Source organism: Mya arenaria, chromosome 6 (assembly GCF_026914265.1).
Source record: "Mya arenaria isolate MELC-2E11 chromosome 6, ASM2691426v1".
NCBI lineage: Eukaryota > Metazoa > Mollusca > Bivalvia > Myida > Myidae > Mya > Mya arenaria.
In genome coordinates this window covers 52156110-52179467 of record NC_069127.1, presented here as the reverse complement: position 1 = coordinate 52179467, position 23358 = coordinate 52156110, and the positions used below count along the sequence as shown (strand labels likewise).

General features: G+C 34.9%; 1 protein-coding gene across 3 annotated transcripts in view; it reads right to left on the bottom strand.

Annotated features, from left to right (window-relative positions):
• Positions 1 to 3494: 3494 nt before the first annotated feature.
• Positions 3495 to 23358, bottom strand: part of LOC128236684 (uncharacterized) — a 34630-nt gene continuing 14766 nt past the window's right edge. For 2 of the 3 annotated variants that reach the window (XM_052951723.1, XM_052951722.1), the window contains exons 7-17: positions 22434 to 22515; positions 17919 to 18001; positions 16887 to 16985; positions 15542 to 15738; positions 14498 to 14684; positions 12016 to 12129; positions 10648 to 10770; positions 7493 to 7692; positions 7041 to 7061; positions 5669 to 5770; positions 3495 to 4814 (exon numbers count right to left, since the gene is read on the bottom strand). In XM_052951723.1, coding sequence (XP_052807683.1) covers positions 4688 to 4814; positions 5669 to 5770; positions 7041 to 7061; positions 7493 to 7692; positions 10648 to 10770; positions 12016 to 12129; positions 14498 to 14684; positions 15542 to 15738; positions 16887 to 16985; positions 17919 to 18001; positions 22434 to 22515 — 1335 coding nt within the window. In that variant the 3' untranslated portion in view covers positions 3495 to 4687. The remainder of the gene's footprint in view (positions 4815 to 5668; positions 5771 to 7040; positions 7062 to 7492; positions 7693 to 10647; positions 10771 to 12015; positions 12130 to 14497; positions 14685 to 15541; positions 15739 to 16886; positions 16986 to 17918; positions 18002 to 22433; positions 22516 to 23358) is intronic. The other variant, XM_052951724.1, reaches the window with a different exon arrangement.

Here is a 23358-nt window from a genome sequence, read left to right as displayed (position 1 = left end):
GAGGAACACTTGCTTCGAGTTTCAAAAGAGTTGATTCTGAGCCATTTAATATCAACTCTTTGGGGGCGATCATATACTTAATTTGAAAAACAACGAAGAAGAGAATCAGAAATGCCCTTTGATTCGAGTTAATGTAAAAGTCCCCTGTGCAATACTCTGTCAAAATCCTTTGAAATGTCACATAATATTACTCTATTTATCTATTTTCCTTCGTCAAGAGCTAATTGACAGCTTTAACCAGTGCATTGTATATAAAATAAATAGCCTCGACACACTTATAATTGGACATAAAATTGAATACAAAGAGTATAATATTATCAACAATATTCTATCTGAAATTGGTAACTGTATTTAAAAATCTTACATCCTTTCTGGAAGATGGCAGAACGTAATAACTTAGATCATTGTTTGCTGACCTTTTTATTATCCAAACACAGGAACAAGTAGAGTTTCGCAACCTCAACAGAATCTTATGTTATGTCATTGAACCTACACTCGTATATAAAAATAAAGGAATGCATTATGAATTTTAAAATCAAAGAAATCTATGTTAAAAAATAAGTTGCATGTTGATAATGCATATGCAATGTTTTACGATGATATAGTTGTATGTCGCGTTATTCTTTTTCATTCTGTGATTCAAGCAGTCTATACTAATTATTGTTAATATTTTGTGTTCACAAACTATTTGTTGTGGTGTTTTTTATATTTGGAACATTCCCTTCCAATCAACTTGCATGGTAATAAATTGCATCTTTAATAAATAACAATTAAATAATAAAGTCATGTCAATTTTAATTTATGTTTAAGTTTTTGAGATATATATATATATTAAGGACTTGAAGAAGTACAATATTTATTATGAAAATGTAATGTCATTTGTGTCCTTAACAACAATGAGAAATGTAGAACATTACAAGCATGATTATTAACAGAAAGTTGCCCTGTTGAAGTTTTTTATGAAACAAATATTTACAGCTAGTTAATTAGCATAACTTTTAGAGTACCATTCATTTACATCATGAAGCCAATACATTCATTTATACGTACATAATACTGACGGTATATTCAGTACTCTTGAGAACTCAACAGACGAGTGGAAAGATAGTGTATATGGTAAAGCCTTTGAATCAGTGTTCTATATAAACCAATGTTGATAGTGTTTAGCCATGTGACGTGTTGTTAAATATTTGTGATTATAGTTACAAGGTACATTGTCTGAATTGCTTCAAAACTGATGCTGTCCTCTCTGTGTATTTAGTTAAGCGTTACTTTAAACCATTCATGAAACCATACATAAACGTTTCAGTAAAACAGAAGCGCATGCAAGTACTTAACATGGAACATTGTAAAACATATCTATTGACATCACCAACAAAAAACAAACACTAATGCATAGCTTCAAGTCGGCGCGAAAAATATAGAAGGAAAAACATGCATATAGATCACCTAAAAGTTTGTTATCTACTTCAATCATAACAAGTCAAGTATACATATGTTTGAAAGACATTTTTGTTGTAATATTGCAAGAATTGTATTGTTTTTTTGAACATACTTTAGTGGTATGAGTTAATTGAACAGGGATAAAAATAAGACTACACATTATGAGGGAATAATCTGGAATTTATTATTTTGAATACCATTTGCAATTAAAACAATTAAGCTAAATGCTAGTTTTTCAAAACCTCTTTTAGTCGCAGTTCGCCAAGGCCCCTGAGTTAAAGCTACATTTTGGACACTATCAAATACAAAAAAAAACAAGAAAGACCATTGATGCAAAGCATCAAAAGGTGCAATGAATTAGCTTGTAAAGTTAACAAATTAGTTGAAAATGAATGACGAACGAATTGTTAAACTATGTGGGGGGTTTTAAAAATGTCTTACATTGGTTTTAATTCAACACCAAGTGACGACTCTTGTCCAGTCAATGTGTACCAAAAGGGTAGGAGCGATACACCAAGACGCGGATCGCGATGTATATTGACATACGCTAGATCCGTGTAAGGATATATTGCGATACATTTTTGAAATCCTTTAATCGGTTTCAATTACAAACACCACGTGACTACTCAATGTGAATATTGCGACACGTTTATTTTATTTTACGTAATATGTTGCCCACCTGGGCGCTGACTAATGATGCATGCAATCCAATACTACACCTTTCGTACCATGAAGCAACCTAATCAAGAAATTTATCATATGCTATTACGCTATTGACGACATAGTATCCCTTTATGTTTCAATCGAGCGATTGAATGACAACTAGGTCGTGTTAATTATCAGTACATAACTATATTCTTGCTTTTCATGTCCTTTCTGGGTCTCCTGTGGGTATATTCCAGAAAGAACTGTGAAGATGACGAGAAAGAATCTGTAATGGTAGCCTTGGGAGATGCCCTTTAAGGTAGTTGAAATTTAATGTTCGCTGTTAATGGTATTCGTGTTGTTAATCTTCATAATTGATTTCATTTGATGTTTATTTTTTTTTCAATTTTTAAGAGAATTGTGTTGACTATCCATTTTGTTTCAATTGTTTAAAAAATCATTTTAAAGAAAATATTTAAATTTACATGTGACAAAAAGTTTTGAGAATGTTTCTGTACATAAACATTTTGTCTTGATTCGTGACATCAGTTGCATTTATTCAATATCATTGCGTATACGCAGTAAATCCTTTATATATCTTTATTTCGTATAGTATTAATGCTCAAAACAAAAAAAATATGATATGTGTACAGATAAAGAGATAGGCTATATATATGCGTTAAAAGGCGCCAAATATTGCTGCTTTATATCTGTTCTTAAATCATAATCTTTCTTTTCATTAAAGTCAAATGAGTTAAACATAATAATTCATTAACATTTAAAAATAAATTTTGCATCAATAACTGACCAGCCAACCTAAATAATCCAGCATATCTGGTTAATATAGATAAAATGTCGAGACAACATGACGTCTTCAATTCCGTCTAGACGACAGAAACCCAGTCGAAAAGAGTAAATGATCTCATCATACGTACATGGTGATTGAATGTTTTGCCGTCCAATAAAAAATGCGTTTTTTCATATATTTTCAAATTCCAATATTTGAACAATCATAGCCTGTGGAAGTCTGCAAATTGGTGGTTTGTAGCCAAATAACTTATTGGCGTTCGACTCATGTATTTTTACTCGAGATTGGCAGTCGGGTAAATTGTCAACGTGATGTATTCTTGTGGTTGAACTTTATGTCTTGGATCGTTCTAGAGTTGCGGCTGCCTTGATTTTTTCAATTGGGTCTTTTTAATTGAAATGCCACGTTTAATGTCAATATGAAACATATGGTAAAAACACTGTGGTCTATCGCCAGTACCATCCGTTCAAAGGCCCAGCACGAAACCTTGGGCAACAAACAGCTTGCTATCAAATGAGCATTGATAAATCAAAACCAGTGCGAGTTTTCAATAAATTATTTTATTGTGATATTGGATAACAAACAAAATAACAAGGCAATAAAATATAAATAAATAATACTGAAAGTGAATATTTTTTCTCAATGACTTTTATCAATTGTAACAAAGCAAAATATATACATATATGATAGAGCTTGACGCATCTATGCACGCCTGTGTATGTCCATAAATAATCTAATCGGTCACTTAAAAATGCATACTAATAACCATGCAATTAGCTATACAAACGGTTCCACATTCCAGTTTGACAACCTCGTTTGTTGTTTTCGCCATTTCTTGTGCATACTGGAATCTGTAGCTTCCAACTGTTTGCAAATCACAATTCCGCTGATTAGCAACCGTCGTAAAATGTAAATGATCACGAGAATATTTTATTAGAACATAACACGTTTTTATTAACAATATAAAGTGTCTGAATGAGGCCACAAATGTATCGACAATTAATACATCCTATGGACTGTGAAACTAGACAATGCTTATTCAGTAAGGCCTAAAACATATCTTAGTTTAGGGTCTTCAAATTCTAGGTATGGTAGGGACAAAGTTGGGTTGTCTTCTTTTTGGTTTGCTTTATGTATTATTAAAACAAGGAAGCAAGTTGCGAATACAAATCACCATGACATTCCAGTATATTGTGTTTTAAATAACTAATACATAGGTTTTTTTTAATTTGTAGTCAACACGAATGGATTTCACAGTCAGCAACAACTTAAATCCGAAACATATATAATTAGGTGAGACAAAAACTAGGGGTTTCGATAAGTAGGTGGGTATTGCCTTACACATAGGTATTTTAGGCTTAATTATAAAGTTCGTCTGTGAAGAAAACTTATTACTGAGATGGTTCACATTCGGGTCGGTTTTCTCGATTAAATTACTAGTGTCCGGTTTGAGAAGCATGTGTCCGTATTCACTAGCGTCTTAAGTATGACTTTCAGACTCAGGCTCAAAAAACTAAATTTTGAATTGTTTCAAAATAGATATAATATAACTCATTTTGACAAAATATGTATACCTGATGTAGAACACGTTATTTGTTTTTGATAGAACAATGTTTACCATCTTCCCATCTGTAACAGCATCTTTATAACAAAATGAAAGTCTTTTATTTCTGATTGTGAGGCAAAAACTCAAACTCAAGACGTTTAGTGAATGTTGACCCTGGCTGGGGTCCAGCTCTCGACCTCTTTGGCGAGAGATTGGACATTTATAAAACAAGATCAACTGCCCAACTAGACATTGAAATCCCAGATTCTTATTTTGTTGTCATGCGCTGCACTGGCAATCCGCAACTCGTCAAAGTGAATCGCATTGACCTCCTTTCCTTTGTGTCCAACAAATGTCTGAATACTCTTCTCTCTGGAGATAAAAAGAACACGAAACCATGCTATTAAAATTTCTTTCAGTTAAATTTGCAAAATGTTTTTTGTAATGTTACAATGAAATGATAGTCATGGGACTTGGCACTTTCATGAATGTATCTTTAATTGAATTATCTGTTACAACCAACTGCCATTAAGAAATAACGTTGAATGATGTTTCACCTTGGGAGACATGATATTTCCACTCATTTAAGGACGACATGATAGAAGGTTGATATTTTATTTAACCTAAGTGCAATAACAACCTTTCAAGTGCTGGGCATGGATTGTTTCGATTAAGAAATTTGAAATAACCTGGACTTTACCGTGATATCCGGTAAGTCTGAGTTACATACCTTGTTTTTGTTTCGTATATCAAAGACATTTAATATCTCAGATGTTTTGTGTATCTCATTATATGTGTACAAAGTGATATTAATTAACATTTAAGATACAAACAATAAGCCGTATGCCTATGCTACCAAGGGGTAGTTGACTTACAAAATATCGTTAAAATAAAGGGAGACAGCTTTTTTCCCCAATAGAACCGCATGTTTCAATACTGTTTAAAAACACTGCAATGCTAGCTTTCTATGGAGGCGAGTGGTCTATGTGTCTGGTTTGTTTAATTCCAGCTTTGGCCAGTACATTTGTTTTACGGGAAAACATAAGTTTGATGGTCTGTACATATTTGATGGTCAGATTTTCGGAGATTTCCTAACGGAACCAATGGAATCGTCTCATCAACTGTGATTTTGATAATGATAATGAGGTAAGTTTAGCCATACCCCAGTGTTTGACATTTTACTTCTTTACGTCCCAGTATTTGAACCGCCCCATCTATACACTTACTTCTGAATGTCCCAGTATTTGAGGCGTCCGTCTTTTCCAGCACTCACTATCACGCCCTCACTCTTGGCCTGGTCTGATATCCGAAATTTCAGGCATTCAATTCTACAACAGACAAAATTGATTATTGCTATGGCGGATGTTTAAAAATGTGTTTATACATGTCCATACTTAATATTCGATAAAGATATACAATTGTAACTTACTTAAGATAATACTGACACATTGTGGTGAAAAATAATTGAATATGAGCAAGGAATCTTATTAAAACCTTTAATTAAAATAACAATGGGTCGATTGTTCAGAACTGTGATAAGATGAACAATGTACATCTGGCATTGTTGTTAGCTTTTAAACATGATACATTTCACTTTGTGTTCACATGTGTAAACAAAAACAAGAACAGCGGAAAGATTGTCTCAAATCTTTATCTAAATGTTGCAGATCACATGCGTATCCATTACATTTGCCAGAGCAGTACTTTTTTAAACATGAAGAACGATCACATTTACGACGTTGTTAACAAAGGGCTGAACAATCGGCCAAATGTTTCATACATTTGTCAATATGAACAACTAAATCAACCATCATATTCTTGATAACTATTAGTTCTGTTAGTAATGATATGAGGTTTAGAAACGAGAAAGAGGTGTGACTATGTGTCTTCTTTTAGCAAAACCTGTACAGTCGTTCACATACTACATGTGAATGTGTTCACAACAATTTAGTATGCTTGGGAAATGGCAAACTGATGATGTTGAAGATATTGTGTAACTACTGAACGCATTTGTGACGCGTAAAGAGCAATATTTTGACGTTAACGATACTACTGTGAACTGATTTAATTCCTATAGTACAAACCAGCAGTATATGAAAGCTTTAAGCCGGTGAATTTTGAAATTGTATGTGAAAAGTTAGGATTTGTTGGACATATACACTTTTGTTTGTAGTACAACAATAACCAAAAAAGTCGAAATATGGGCTGGAAAATTTGAACATGGAGCCCTTTGGTTCAAACGGAAGATACATGCATGTAGATAAATACAGTTTAACCCTGTTTGCACGATTTGATTTGCTCGATTATCTGGTTGGTTCGATGTGGATATCAAGAACCGATTTCTTTCTACTGAATTTATTTAAAGCATTGTAGCGTGGCTCGAATTTCTCGAGGCTCGAGATATTTTCGCCGGTCCCTTGGAGTTCGAGTCAACCAGAATCAATGGAATTCGAGCCAACGGGGTTCCACTGTAATGGGATTCAGCATAAGAGAGCTGGTTATAACTGTATTTGGATATCATAAATATATCATCACCATTACTGATATTGAAAGCATGCAGAAAATAACTGTTCATATTTTTTTAGAAAAATACTATACCTGCCCCGATTCGTAGAAACACTACAATACATTTTATCAATGAGCAATGAAACTGATGATGATGATGATGATGCTGATGATGATGATGATGATGATGATGATGATGATGATGATGATGATGATGATGATGAAGATGATGATGAAATGATGATGGGGCTGATGATGATGATGATGATGATGATGATGATGATGACGACTTCTACGATGATGATGATGATGATGATGATGATGATGATGATGATGATGATTTCCTTAATAAGATTGAAACTTGGGCCAATTATAATCATAAATGATATATAACGAAATGTCTACAGCTCATTCGGACAAACACGAAACAAACACTTAACAATTGCTGATGTTTTAAACGAAATCAACATAAACCCATCAAGGTACAATAGCGATTTAACATCATTATACTCATATCATAAAACATGACCAGAAACAATCCTTACCTCTTCTGATGTTCATTGACAATGTCCAGATATTTCCTGATAAGCTTGGTAGGCCCTTCGACGCGGTAGACGCAAATTGTTTCGCCGTAGGAGCAGGCCACGTGACCTTGGCTATAACTGACGGACATGACTGACGTGGTTTGGCTGACGGAAATCCATCGCAGACAACGTCCATTCTCGATATTCCAGATCCGGACACTCTGAAGGTATTGTATAACATAAGTGTAATTATACAGGGACGTAAATGGTATGATGGTAAAATGGTATGATGTTTGCATCTCAAACTTGATAGTAATGTTGTTTTTATCAACCCTAGATTCGTAAGCAGGTTACACCAACGAATGATGACGCTCTACAAAGAATATTTGTATGCATACAGATACCTAACCACAAATATTTGAAAAAGTATTATATGGTTTCCGACCCCTGGTTCTCAAACTGTACAGCGAACACTGCATCAACATGTTCAGACATCTTGCAACAATGAGATGTTAACAGGGCCCATGTTTAAACATAGACGAGAGTCTATATTCACTTTTCATCCTCAAACCTTGCAGATCAATAATTTAAAATTAAAATTTACTAAAATGTATTACCCAATGAGCGTTTCACATTCATTTAAGCAGATTATATCAAAACAGAACCCTGGACAAATGATCTTTGCTGCATCCTTCTGCCAGACGTAATGCAATTGAAGGACAATGATATATTTACATTGCAGACGCACCATTCTCAAGGTTCCAAAAACGGACATTCTGCAATTATCTTCATGAAAGATAAATATGTAACACACGAAATAAGACAGGCAAGAGATGTAATTCTGCAATAAATACAAATCCGACCAAGTCGAAATAAATTCGGTATATCCCATCCAGTGATGTCTGCAATACAAATTGGGTATAAAGCAGGCCTTAACAAGGCTAATAAGGCTACAGATTTAGATGGTATGTCTTCTCGTTTTATAAAAGATGGAGCTTCTATTATTGCCGAACTTCTTGCTCATCATACATTTATCCCTTCTTCAGGGTGTGGTACGAGATTATCCTAAATAAACTAGAGTAGTGCCTAAATTTAAAAAGAATGACACAACTTCTGTAGGTAACTACCGCGTATTGTATAAAAGATTTATGAAAGGGTTGTATATGACGAAGTTGAATCATACTTCAAAGTTAACACGTTATTGTATAAATTTCAGTCTGGGTTTAGAAGCGGCTACTCAACAGATGCATGTCAAATCCATTTAACAGATAACATAAGGATGGACATTTAGTAGGTTTGATTCTGATAGACATCCAAAAGGCTTTCGATACAGTCGATCCCTCAATCCTACTCATGAAGCTTCGATCAGCAGGACTTGGTGATGACATTTTAAAAACTGTTTGAATACTAGCTTTCAGATCGAAAGCAACTAGTTGATGTCTCCAGTACACATTCTACTACAGCTACTATAACACGTGGAGTTTCTCAGGTTTACATACTTGGCCTTCTTTTATTTTTGATTTATGTTAACGATATGTCAGCCGTGGTTAAAAACAAGCTCTTTAAATACGCTTATGATTCTGGCATACTTATTTCAGGTAAATGTAAAATTTCTGTGGAAATATCATTGAAAGATGACCTGCATCTTGTCTTGTCAGTCAATGGTTTGTTGATAATAAGTGGTCACTTCATTTAGGCAAAACTGAGTCAATTATATTTGGGTCTAAACATAAGATAAGTTCGAACTCAACACTTGATATTTTATTATCTTATAAGATAAAATAAATTTAGATTGAGATGGATATTTGACTAGTTTTTTATGATATTGGGGCCAGGTCAGTCCACTTTGGCATAAAAGGCTCGTTGGCATGGTGAATGTTCTATCAAACAAATATTGCATGAAAAACCAATGAAAGTAGATCAATACAATCTGCTTAAGGGCATACTTTTGCGAGATTGGATTCCTTCTAATGAAAAGTGTTTACATCATTCGAAGGGCATTGGCCATTTTCCACCGAAAACTACCTCGGGTGTATATGGACAATGTCAGAAATCTTTACTTTCCAAGTAGATCGCGTAGTAATTTAAACTAGCAATTGAACAAAAGGACTTTACTTTTGCGAATTTATTTATGCAATAATTCACTTTACTGAAAAACAATTTGAACTTATTCATACAAATAACACGTTAAAAGACAACAATAAATTAATATTAATGGAGTGGTTTTTAATATAAAACTTAAGTCAATCTTATGGTCATAATCATTGACTCCATTCACTATATAGGCTCGTTATTCATATCGAGTAATCCGCTAAGCTACATCGTTCTTAGATCCAAATAAGACGAGTACGGAATACAATCCATGGGCCATTTGAATTAGACCTTATTATGTTATCAAAATGTTATGTTTCGGCTATTTCGCATATCCAATAGATTTGATTGGTTAATAATGATAATATTGGCCAATCAAAGAAGCATTTTGGCTAACCTTGGCGAAACCCCCAAAAATGTTCAATTTCATACAATAGTCATTGGTCCCAGGAAATATAGCTGAGAGTGAAAACTTGGATTCTACGAACAAACAAGTTAACACTGTAAAATAATATTTATCTGGACAAAAAGAATAAAACCCAACGTTTATTACCTGTTGGTCTTCCTATAATAAATATTGATATATAGCTGGTCTGACCACTCCGCAATGCTGATAACAATAATCCAGACAGTCAACCAGAAATAAAATTTTATGTACATACTTCGCTTCTGTAATAAAGATTAACGTTAAAACCATGAATTGCTCAAATGCCGCTGATAAGAAACACGTCTATAAGTGTAACGCGAAACCCGAATTTTCTTAACACACAGCTATATCCGTATACTGGTCAATCATTGTCCGTTAACGTCTGTCTGATCAAACAATTGCAATTAAAAAAGAAATTGTCAGAGTATAAATACATATAAACTTTAAATGTTTGGCAGTTGAAACCTTATATCACTTCAATTAAACACAATTCCAAACACTTTTTCTCAAGTTGCTAATATTAAAGGTCTTCACACCCAAATACAATGTACCCGTCTTACATATTTGCACAGTGTTCCTTTTCCTCTGTCCTCTTTAAAAGCTGGCTAAAACCGTCTGAAATCAACTACAATAATGACAATACATACAATAGGCGTACCTTATCAGCGGATCCAGTGACAACAAGGCTACCATCTTCGCTCATGTCAACTGCAAACACAGCCGCCGTGTGACCCACCAACGTTTGGTTCAGAAAACAGCGGTTGATGTCCCATACCTTTGCCTGAAAATAACATTAACATAAGTGTGTGCTTTCACCCCTTTAAATATCTAGAAAAAAGGGGATAATTTCTGCTTCAATATAAGATCGTAATATATTTTATTGAATGAGCACGAAAAGCTGTATTAATATTTACTTTTGGTGTTCAAGCGGTGAAATAAACTGCAATATTACATTGAAACGATTTTTTTGTATATGCCTTAAACACATATAAAAAACACTTTATTGTAGATTTTCAGAAATAAGATGCGAACGAAAGGTCATTTCGGAATTGACGTCGTCGATTTTGTGTCCCAGCTCTGTGCGCGCTTATATTAGGTTTGAAAGTAAGAGCGGACAGAACTTTCAAATTAGTAAAAAATATTTATAATGTTATATAACTGTTTGATTCCACTGATAATTCTCTATACATTACTTTAAAGCATATAATATGTCGAATATATAAACGGTTTCCATGAAGAAACTAGTTATCATTTCTAAAAAACGCAGGTGTGGGATTTATGTCTCCACTTGATTCAGTTACTTTAATAACAGTAGCCTTGCAAAACATCATAAATATGTTTACAGACAGTGTGGGGAATATGACAGCCATGTGGCCCGTTTATGTTTGTTTAAAAGGGAACCAGCGGTCCTATATTTTGGCCAAACATAATATTAACCATTGTGATATCGTCTCTACCAGCCAATAAATATCCATAAGACAATAAATGGGATTTATGTCTATAGTAAATATGGCTTCAAGGTTCAGAGAATAACATTTCTCAACGTCGGTTCTGGTAATTAGATTCGCGTAAATATATATATTTTTTGACAATTCTCGTCATGCAGTGTTCTCCGTTAGTGTATTGGACAATCCAAATGGGAACTCCTCGGCCATTATCCATCGAAAACATCCTCAGATGCACAACGAAAGGTTAACAATTCCTGACAGTTCACTGCGCTGCAGGTATATCGCGTAATAATTTCGATTTACTAGTTTTACTTTCAGGACTTCTCTCTAAGGAACCTTAGTTATATAAGCAATAATACACTTTATTGAGAATTAATTTGAACTTGCATTAATACAAAAATTACTCGTATAAACACTACAATAAATTAATACTATTAATATTAATTTTACGCACTACTTCAACTGATGCACTGACATACATCCGAGGTTGTTTTTCGATCGAAGAAAATGATAGAAGTGGTCCGATTGGAACACTCCTCGTAATGTTTTTTTTTTTATTGATGACGTTATATACATACCAGCTTGTCCTGTGAGGCAGTGACTAGAATGTCGTGTCTTCTACCAAGAGCCCAAATTGGACCGTCGTGGGCAAGGATCGTTTTCTGACATTTTCCTGTTCGTAAATTCCAAACCTGCAATGAAAGAACATTATTTTATTTGGTATTGGTTTTGACCCAATCTGCACGCTAGAGACATATTGGATTTCACTCAATATTTACGTAATGCAAGGTTTTTCCCCGATGTCGATGGTATCCGTCAGTGGATAAGTCCCAGCCGATGGCGAAAGTTCAATACATATTATTTAAAGATGTACTCTTACACCAAAATAAGATTTACCATTATTAATACAACTGTTTTTACATACCAATAGAATGAATAAAGGGGAAAATAATGGTTCTTATGATGGATATCAAGTTTAATTTGTAAGAAAGGTGCAGAAAACACGGTATTTCTACCTTATGAAACGATAGTAGATCACTGTAAATCTTTTAGCATTCACCAATCATTTATTATTTCTACGTTTTCAGCTATTAAAAAATGGTTAAAATAATGTTATCAGTAATTAATATTTTCCATAAGCGCATTATTTAGAAAGAAGTTAAAGGTTTATTACTCAAAATTTATGTTTGTTATACATGTGTATGTATTGAGTTTGAACAAAGGTGTCACTTAAATGAGGTTTCGCATGCATTTAAGAATGACTGCATTATGATTCAAACTTAATATTCACAGAAACGAAAGTTCGTGGTCGTGGATTATTCGTTGTTCGTAATAATAAAACTTTTACCAAGAAACTATCTTCGCAAAACATGGCTGCAGAAACATGAAACATAATATATATCAAAAACGGCCATGTAACGTACTTAAGTGCGACGTTTAATAGGATCAAAGGCAAGGTCAACATTACATTTCTTTGACCATAAAAGCCTCGTTACAACAGTAATGGTCCTGGGCCTGTCGTATAGGAACTGTAACGTGCGACGTCAACAAGGCCAACAGATCCCTTCAGAGAAAAGCATGCTAAACTCTGAAGGAGTCAACCTTTATATACATTAAAATTCTTAATCCACACAGAGTCCGGGTGTTGCTACTTTGCATATTACCAACCAAGTAAACATACGTACCATGAACGTACTTCCGTCTATAACAGGAATGTTATACTATGAACGCACATCCGCCGCCTACAGCGGACCGTTACAGTACTTTTAAATTAGATTAGTAAACTTCATCTAGAATAAAACAAAGATTTATGAACTAAACCAGAAAAAAATGTTATTGAGAACGTAAATTTAGTAAGTGGACTTTTAACTTAGTTATGCTAAACCCTAGGGGACAACTAGTCACCGAGGCGTCCAAATTACGCCTTCCTTTGTAGTACATTCTTAAAAATGTTTCTTTCGTTCGCTTTATCTATAGTATACAATTGTTTATATTAGGTTCTTACATACAATATAGAACGTTAATATGTTAAATGGACATTAAACTCAGTTTTATTTTACCCAAGTTGACATCAGTATATTCGAAAACATGGGTCTATGAACTTTTGGTAAAACAAGTAATGTTCTGTTATGGTCCGTTCTATTCTGATCAGTACGACTCCAGTGTGTGGGCAGTAAATATATACTTTAGTACATACATTAGAAAGTTGTCTTCGTGAATGTGCTTTGTTTCAGAGAAACAAATAATCCACACATTGTTGCTGTGCAAGTAACTCTAAAAGTACTTATTTGTAAGTCCTCTATGGGTTGTCTCCCCTGTTAATTATCTTTTAAAAAAGATAATATTTGTTCGTTGATACAACAATTTATCCTAAATATAGTACAGCTGTACTTTACAATGCTCTGCATAACTAACACAGTATGTAACTGTTTTCTCAGGTCATTTATTACAATATATTACAAACGTACAGTACCTACTAATATCATCCAGTTGTTGAAGCAGACATTAGCAATTTTAACACCTAGGCACATTTTTTCAAAAGATATTAAATTTCTCAAACTTACTCGACAGAAAATTACATTTTGATAAACCTAAATTTGCTACATCGTGTTTAGTATACGTACTAAACTTTATTCACTTTCCTGAGTCAACTTTGTCGATCATTTTGCCCTGAACTGCAATGCCCTGTTACCATGATATCGCATATCAAATCGGAGGACCTCGGCAATTGTCCTTGGATGTATATGGGTTTGTTTAACATGTCATAATTCTATACATTTAACTACGCTGCAAGAAGATCGCGCTGCAATTTCAATTTAGCAGTTAAGCCTTAGGAGCTTACTCTTAAGAGTTAAACAATAAAACACTTCGCTTGTTAAAACACGATAGTTAATTATCAGTAATATTACATTTTTATGCACGGGCATACATCCAAGGCTAGTCGTATTGCGGAGATATCCGAGGTGTTCCAATTAATCGCATTTCGTGACCGTGTGGTGATTGCTTTCAAAACTGTATAAACGCAGTTAAAATAAAATGCAATCCTTATATAATACTCACCCTAATCGTGCCGTCGAACGAGCCGCTTATGAGCAGGTTTTGTGTGAAGAAGTTGAGACACCAGACCCCTTTAATGTGGCCCTTCAGGATGTGCTGGCACTTTCCCGTCTGAAGGTTCCATACCCTGATTGTTTTGTCAAGACTCCCACTGGCAAGCCGGGTACGATCGAATATCACACAGGTCACACTAGAATAATCATTATGTAATTTTAATAAGTATTATCAAATATCACACAGGTCACTACCAAACAAAGATATTTGACAACCATCGAATATCACACAGGTTATACTAAAGTTATATCAATAACCATCGAATATCATACAGGTTACACTAAAGTTATTTCAATAACCATCGAATATCATACAGGTTATACTTAAGTTATATCAATAACCATCGAATATCATACAGGTTACACTAAAGTTATTTCAATAACCATCGAATATCATACAGGTTATACTTAAGTTATATCAATAACCATCGAATATCATACAGGTTACACTAAAGTTATATCAATAACCATCGAATATCATACAGGTTATACTAAAGTCATTTCAATAACCATCGAATATCACACAGGTTATACTAAAATAAGGTTATTTCAATAACGATCGGATATCACATACAGGTCACGCTAAAAAAGGTTTGTTTAATAACAGCAAATATCACACAGGTCACAAAATAGTAAAGCTATTTTGATAGCGATTGATTATGATACATGTCACTTTAAAGCAAAGTTATCTTGATAGCGATCGAAAATAACACAGGTCACTATAACATTATAAGCTTATTTTAAATAAGAACGAGGTTCGAACTATGACTTTAAGAAACTCGAGATCCTCATGCAATGATATATAAACATGGCGATGAACGGATGGAATGTGACATTGATGTTTGTACGCTTAAACAGTACGGTAGAACATAGGAACTTATACAATCAGTCTAATACATTAATGAAATATCTTGGATGTTCAAAATGAAAGACTGTGAATCCAAATACCAAGGTTTTTATAGGTTCAAGTGATATAATATATCAGTCGACCAACCTATCACTGTGTCCTTTGAGATCGGTAACTTTACAATTCCCATCGTTCCAGTTGACCTTTAGTGACTTATTTTCTCTGTAAACTTGTTTCCAATCGGCCAGATCCTGTTCGTATACGGGAATCTCGAGGCGAACTCTTTCGCATTGCTGTTGCCAGAGGCCGTTATTGTTGGCCAAGGCGTTCCACTTTTTGCATACCTAAATAAATCAATGCAAGTTCATTTCCATAATTTTGAATATGACATTGTCACGCCTACTTAACACCAGCTCCATCACTTACCTGCAGTAAAAGTGTTCTTACACGGTACCACTTTTTTCCGATATTCGAAAATTGTCTATAAAAATATCAGATGAAATGTTAGTCATACTCACGTGTGAACAAATAAACAAAAGACAGAGCTACACCATGGAAGTGTCTACAGCTCATTTTATTTGCACTACAGATGAGTGGTGGAGCTGGCGTTTAGTAGGCGTGATTGAATCTGGTATTGTCTTGTATTTTTTTTGATTTGCCCAGTATTGGAAATTAAGACATGTCCTGGGCCAGCATTCAATATCGTTCTTATCCTTATCCTTAGACATGCCTCAGTGATTCCATTCCGCCTATTGGTCAGCTTAGTATACAGGCCAATCAAAACATTTAATTTTAATCTTAAATTTAAGTTTAATCTAAGATGGTTTTTGAATACAACCCCAGGAGTCTCTAACGAGTAGAATTTGAATCTTAGATGACGATAACCGTTCGAAATACATCCCGTATAAGCATTGACTTAGTTTGTATTGCATTATTTGAGCAAATTTTATTAATGGCGGTTATTTTATGGTGTATATGTTTTCTAATTAGTTGCCTGTCAATATTTTTTATTCAGGAATCCAAAAAGGTACATACATGAGAACAGTTGAAACCAGGGTTGGTTATCAATATGCAACTTCAGTCAAACTTATGGTCATACATCATTGACTTTATTTACTGTATAGGTCCGTTATTTATATCACACAATCCGATTAGCTACATCGTTCTTAGATCCAATTAAGACAAATATTGAATAACACCCCAGGGGCCATGATTACGAACAGTCTCAAGTCCAAGTATATCCTTAGACTCAGAAAAGCATCTTTAATAACATAGAAAGACTCACCTCTTTTCGATTCATTTTACAAGATAAATATGAATAATTGCTAATAATTTAAATAGTAATAACATTCAGCAAATGTCATCATCAATACTCAACAAGAAAATAAGTTACAATGAAATAAAGATGTGCATTTTTTTCGAATTGAACTCAGACTTGAGACTATTTGTAATCATGGCACCAGAGGTTGATGGATATGACCAATATGCTTACCATACAGCAATTCAGGAGGTCCTTCACACTGAGATGGTCTAATATCTTGAGGGCTATATTTTCTGGCAAGAGACTTATGAAGTCTTTATACTGGCGTGACTGCAAGAAAACACACTATTTGTTAGGATCATTTGTTTCAAGTGTGTTTATCTCTTTGTTTTAAAAGAGTATGCTCTTGTACAATATGTGATGCACGCAATGTTAGCGTAAAGTTCATTCGGGCCGACTGTTCAGAACATTGCTAAAGTTCACAACGTTGTTAACGTCATCGTTTTCAACATTTTAAACCGTTACTGCTCTGAAATTTTAACGGAGATACTCGTGATCTGCTGTACTTCTAATAATATTCGAAACAACTTTTTCAGCTTATTTTGTTTACATTTAGATATGTGATCATATCATTAATTGTTTCACCTGCACTCGCACAGATTTACCGTTTTGATAACTTCTGAAATGAAATGAGCCAATTTCTGCGTAAATAACTGCAAAACAGTGATATAAGCCTGCTGACAAAAGAACAGATCGCAGATTTTCATATTCCGTTCGAAAAGTATTGTTTATGGCTAAAAGCGTTACTAACGGTTTAAAAAATGCATAAAACATTTTTTTTTGAAATTATATATGAAAATCTGCGATCTTTGTTTTGTCAGCAGTCTTATATCACTGGTTTTCTTGCACTATCGCATAAATTTGCTCGTTCGAAGACAAAAAAAAAGTTGTCAAAACGTTTAATCTGTGAGAGTGCAACTTTAACAACGGTGTCGTTAATCACTTTTTTACATAAACAAAGTTCTGAACAATCGGCCCAGTGTCATTGGAATTAGAGTTGCACAAGCTCCAAGCTTCATTGCCATGCAATCTGGAAAAGAGTTCCCGTGGGAAACGAGATAAATTGAAGGACAGTGTTTGAAAATAACAGGCTGAATTTGATTGATGATGTTTTGCTTAACCCTCCATGTTAAATAATGTCATCATTTAAGTAGTATAAATTACAGTGGGGTCCCAATATGGTCCATAAAAGTATCAACTTACTGTCAAGAAACTTGAGACGAAATAATGTTGTCTGGGGTCTAATTTCAGCAAGAACTTGTGCAGGAACTCATTTCTTTTAACGTCTAAAAATATAAAAATAATAAAATAACAGCAAACTTATGTACTTTCATTATTAAATATATTGGTAATTTTAATCTAAAGACAGAAACAATGCACTGTCAGAGTTATCAGAAATGAAATTCGTTGTTTGAAGGACAAGGAAGAAACTGGAAAACATATGTTGATAGCATCGATTTGATGATTTGGAATCAGTTTTCTATTCTTGACTATTCACTAACTACTACAGCCAGCATTTACATACTCTTAGTGCAGTTTTTTTTCCGCAACTTCGGTATTAATCAACGAGTAAATTGATTGTGATAGAAAGATTCAGACGCATAATGCACAAGTCAATTGTAACCACGCCCCCCCCCCCCCCCAAGGTCCAGGGAATAGCGGGGACTTTGACTTTCGGTCCAGCCAACCACGGCTAAGATCCCCGCCATGCGGGAACGAACAGATTGTAAAATCCCCACCAAATGCCCCCGCACCTAAGGGACTTTAGGTAAGGCCCATTGACCGCTATAATTAAAGCGGCGACAAAACCACCGCATTCACCCGGCACTGCGGTGCCACCTGAAAGGTAAAAACACGGTCCATTTGCCCGGTATACCCCCGGACCGGGGGTAGGGGGGGGGGGGGGGCGTGGATACAATTGACTGGTGCATAATGAGGTGAACACATGAGCAAATCCCTTTAAGGACAAAATCTACAGCGTTTAGTGATATTTCTTTAAATGATTGACTTCAACAATGAAAAAAATAGCATTTATGTCCAAGTTTTCAAGTGCATATTTACTTTTAGACGCTTTATTTAATGCATGATAAGTAGGAGTTTAAAACACTTGATTTCAAGAGAGCCAGGTACATGGCGCTCATAAGCTTATCAAATGTTCACGAGTATATGATTGAATGAAAACTTTGCAAGTGGTTATAAATGGTGTTATAATAAAACAAAAACCTGTAGGCCGCATAAAATGCAAGAAGTTATTTTAACTAGAAACTTTATTTGTTGCATAAATACATTTTTATACAAAACCCAGAAATGATATCATATTCAACATGAGTATCCCTAGGAACGATGGATGCTCCAATACACCCATTGTTTATGTAATACAATTAGCTAGTAAAAGGTGACTGGATGTGGCATAATTATACACAAATTGGAACATTCATAACAGTGATAGATGTGGGCAGATTCCAGAAAAAAATTATGAAGCTAATTTCAAGCAATGGAATAAAAAAGAAGCAATTGAAACTAGACGGTTGCTTTTGAAATAAAGATTCAGAGATATGTAGCGGATGTGAAATGTAGTCATATGACCAATGACCTCTAAGTGTGTACTTGACCTTTATCCGAGCTCATATTATGCGTTATGCATGTCGTCCCAATATGGTGAAAATGTGTGCAAAGTAATTTTAACATCCCTCAAGCGGTTCAGGAGATGTGGAGCGGACACATCTAATTATATGACTTTTGATCTCTAAGTGTGACCTTGACCTTGAGCTGAGCTTGTCGTAATATGCGATATGCATATCAAACATTTTAATTAGGTTTTACCATTTGAAACATTTTAAACATCCTATGAAGATGACAGTTTATCAATAAATTACTTTTAGGCGTAACAATATATTAAAATGAAGATCGAAAATTTATAAGTATATTCCATGGCCGAGAGTGTAAGGTTCATTCCAACCCGAGCGTAGGATTTAGTTAACGTAAACGAGGTTGACCAATCATTGTAATAAAGGTATACACATGGACAAATCATTGTTACCAAAGGTGTACACATCGGACCAATTATTGTTACCAAAGGTGTAGACATGGACAAATCATTGTAACCAAAGGTGTACAATTGGACAAATCATTGTAACCAAAGGAGTACACATGGACAAATCATTGTGACCAAAGGTGTACACATGGACCAATCATTGTTACAAAAGGTGTACACATGGACAAATCATTGTTACAAAAGGTGTACACATGGACCAATCATTGTTACAAAAGGTGTACACATGGACAAATCATTGTAACCAAAGGAGTACACATAGACAAATCATTGTAACCAAAGGTGTACACATGGACCAATCATTGTTACAAAAGGTGTTCACCTGATCAATCATTGTAACCAAAGGTGTACACATGGACCAATTATTGTTACCAAAGGTGTACACCTAATCAATCATTCTTACCAAAGGTGAACACACCTGACCTATCATTGTTACAAAAGGTGTACACATCTGACCAATCATTGTTACCAAAGGTGTAAACAAGGACCAATTATTGAAACCAAAGGTGTACACCTGACCATTCATTGTTACCAAAGGTGTACACACCTGACCATTCATTCTTTCCAAAGGTGTACACCTGACCAATCATTGTTACCAAAGGTATACACGCCTGACCAATCATTGCTTCCAAAGGTGTAAACAAGGACCAATTATTGAAACCAAAGGTGTACACCTGACCATTCATTGTTACCAAAGGTGTACACACCTGACCATTCATTCTTTCCAAAGGTGTACACCTGACCAATCATTGTTACCAAAGGTATACACGCCTGACCAATCATTGCTACCAAAGGTGTACACATGGACCAATTATTGAAGCCAAAGGTATACACATGGACCAATTATTGACGCCAAAGGATTACACATGGACCAGTTATTGAAGCCAAAGGTATACACATGACCAATCATTGAAGCCAAAGCTATACTCATGACCAATCATTGAAGCCAAAGGTATACACATGACCAATCATTGAAGCAAAAGGTATACACATGACCAATTATTGAAGCTAAAGCTATACTCATGACCAATTATTGAAGCCAAATGTATACACATGGACAAATCATTGAAGCCAAAGGTATACACATGACCAATCATTGAAGCTAAAGCTATACTCATGACCAATTATTGAAGCCAAATGTATACACATGGACAAATCATTGAAGCCAAAGGTATATACAAGGACCAATCATTGAAGCTAAAGCTATACTCATGACCAATTATTGAAGCCAAATGTATACACATGGACAAATCATTGAAGCCAAAGGTATACACATGACCAATCATTAAAGCTAAAGCTATACTCATGACCAATTATTGAAGCCAAATGTATACACATGGACAAATCATTGAAGCCAAAGATATACACAAGGACCAATCATTGAAGCTAAAGCTATACTCATGACCAATTACTGGAGCCAAATGTATACACATGGACAAATCATTGAAGCCAAAGGTATACACAAGGACCAATCATTGAAGTCAAAGGTATACACAGGACCAATCATTGAAGCTAAAGCTATACTCATGACCAATTATTGAAGCCAAATGTATACACATGGACAAATCATTGAAGCCCAAGGTATACACAAGGACCAATCATTGAAGTAACAGGTTTACATGCATGACTAAAAATTGCAGCCAAATGTTTACACACAGACCAAACATTAAAGCCAAAAGTGTTATACTAAAGATTACACACCTGACCAATCATTGGCGCTAAAAGTCTAAGCAAAAAGTGTACACACATGACCAAGCATTGACGCCAAAAGCCTAAGCATAAAGTATTCACACCTGACCAAGCATTGACGCCAAAAGCCTAAGCATAAAGTGTACACACCTTGCCAATAATAGTAGCCAAAAGTCCAAGTATCAGGTTCACACACGTGACCAATAATTGAAGCCAAAAGTCCAAGCATAAAGCATACACACCTTGCCAATGATTGAAGCCAAAAGTCCAAGCATAAGGTGTACACACATGACCAATAATTTAAGCCAAAAGTCCAAGCATAAGGTGTACACACATGACCAATAATTGAAGCCAAAAGTCCAAACATAAGGTGTACACACATGACCAATAATTTAAACCAAAAGTCCAAACATAAGGTGTACACACATGACCAATCATTGAAGCCAAAGGTCCAATGATAAGGTGTACACACATGACCAATCATTGAAACCAAAAGTCCAAGCATAAGGTGTATACACATGACCAATAATTGAAGCCAAAAGTCCAAGCATAAGGTGTATACACATGACCAATAATTGAAGCCAAAAGTCCAAGCATAAGGTGTACACACATGACCAATCATTGAAGCCAAAGGTCCAATGATAAGGTGTACACACATGACCAATAAATGAAGCCAAAAGTCCAAGCATAAGGTGTATACACATGACCAATAATTGAAGCCAAAAGTCCAAGCATAAGGTGTACACACATGACCAATCATTGAAGCCAAATGTCCAAGCATAAAGTGTACACACATGACCAATAATTTAAGCCAAAAGTCCAAGCATACATTGTACACACATGATCAATAATTGAAGCCACAAGTCCAAGCATAAGGTTCACACACATGACCAATCATTGAAGCCAAAAGTCCAATCATAAAGTGTACACACCTGGCCAATAATTGAAGCCAAAATCTAAACATTATTCGTACAAACCTGACCAATCATTGAAGTACCACGAGTATATCTGGTTGGCTTCCTCTGGTAAAACGTTCAGGGTCGGTGATTTCTGACCTTTCTGAAATGGAAACAAAATCATTCGAAAGTTAGATAATGATTTTTAGGTATTTGATGTACACTCAGGGGAATTTTCGAAAATTGTTTAGCCATGCAATATTGTTTAATATAACAGTTCATTTCGATTCCAGTTGAAAAACAAAAATACAAACTCTGAAATGGTTTTTGGTCATTAGTATTTGGCTAATCAACCATTTAAAAGATGTGTATATGGTATGGGGTCACCAGGCATCAACAATGAGCATCCTTCAGCAATTTCAGTTGCGGATGAACACTAGTATTATCAGGGTGAGGAATCACGTGACTTAAAGGGGTTCTCACATAGGTCAACACGTGCCTCAGCCGATGTAAACAAACAAGTAAGTGACGTTAATTTCTCAGTAACTTTTTTGACAGAAATGATATAAAAACATATCCTAGCCTGTAAATAAAGGACTGTGCTATTTTCTGCTTTTGCACGTGTAAATTTTTTTGGTAGAACGACTTTCTTTTTAAATAAGCCATCGAATGGGTTATCTGTTCACATACTATTCTTAGATTTTTTTCTGCTAATTTTTTTTCCATATTTACTTAAATGCACGAGGGTTAACCATACAATCATATAAGTATCTATCATGTGTTTCCGGTACGGATAGACAAATCCGACCCGAGGGCACGTGCGTAGGCCGATAACGAGGCTTGCCGAATTACCGGTAACGCAGCGTGCTCGAGGGTCAGATTTTTCGATCCGGACCGGAAAAAAAACATGATTGATATTTTTTTCTTGCATACCTAAAGATATGTATTTGTGGAAAAATTGACGTAGAAGAAGGACTTTTGTACATTTCACAAAAACGCGCGTGCG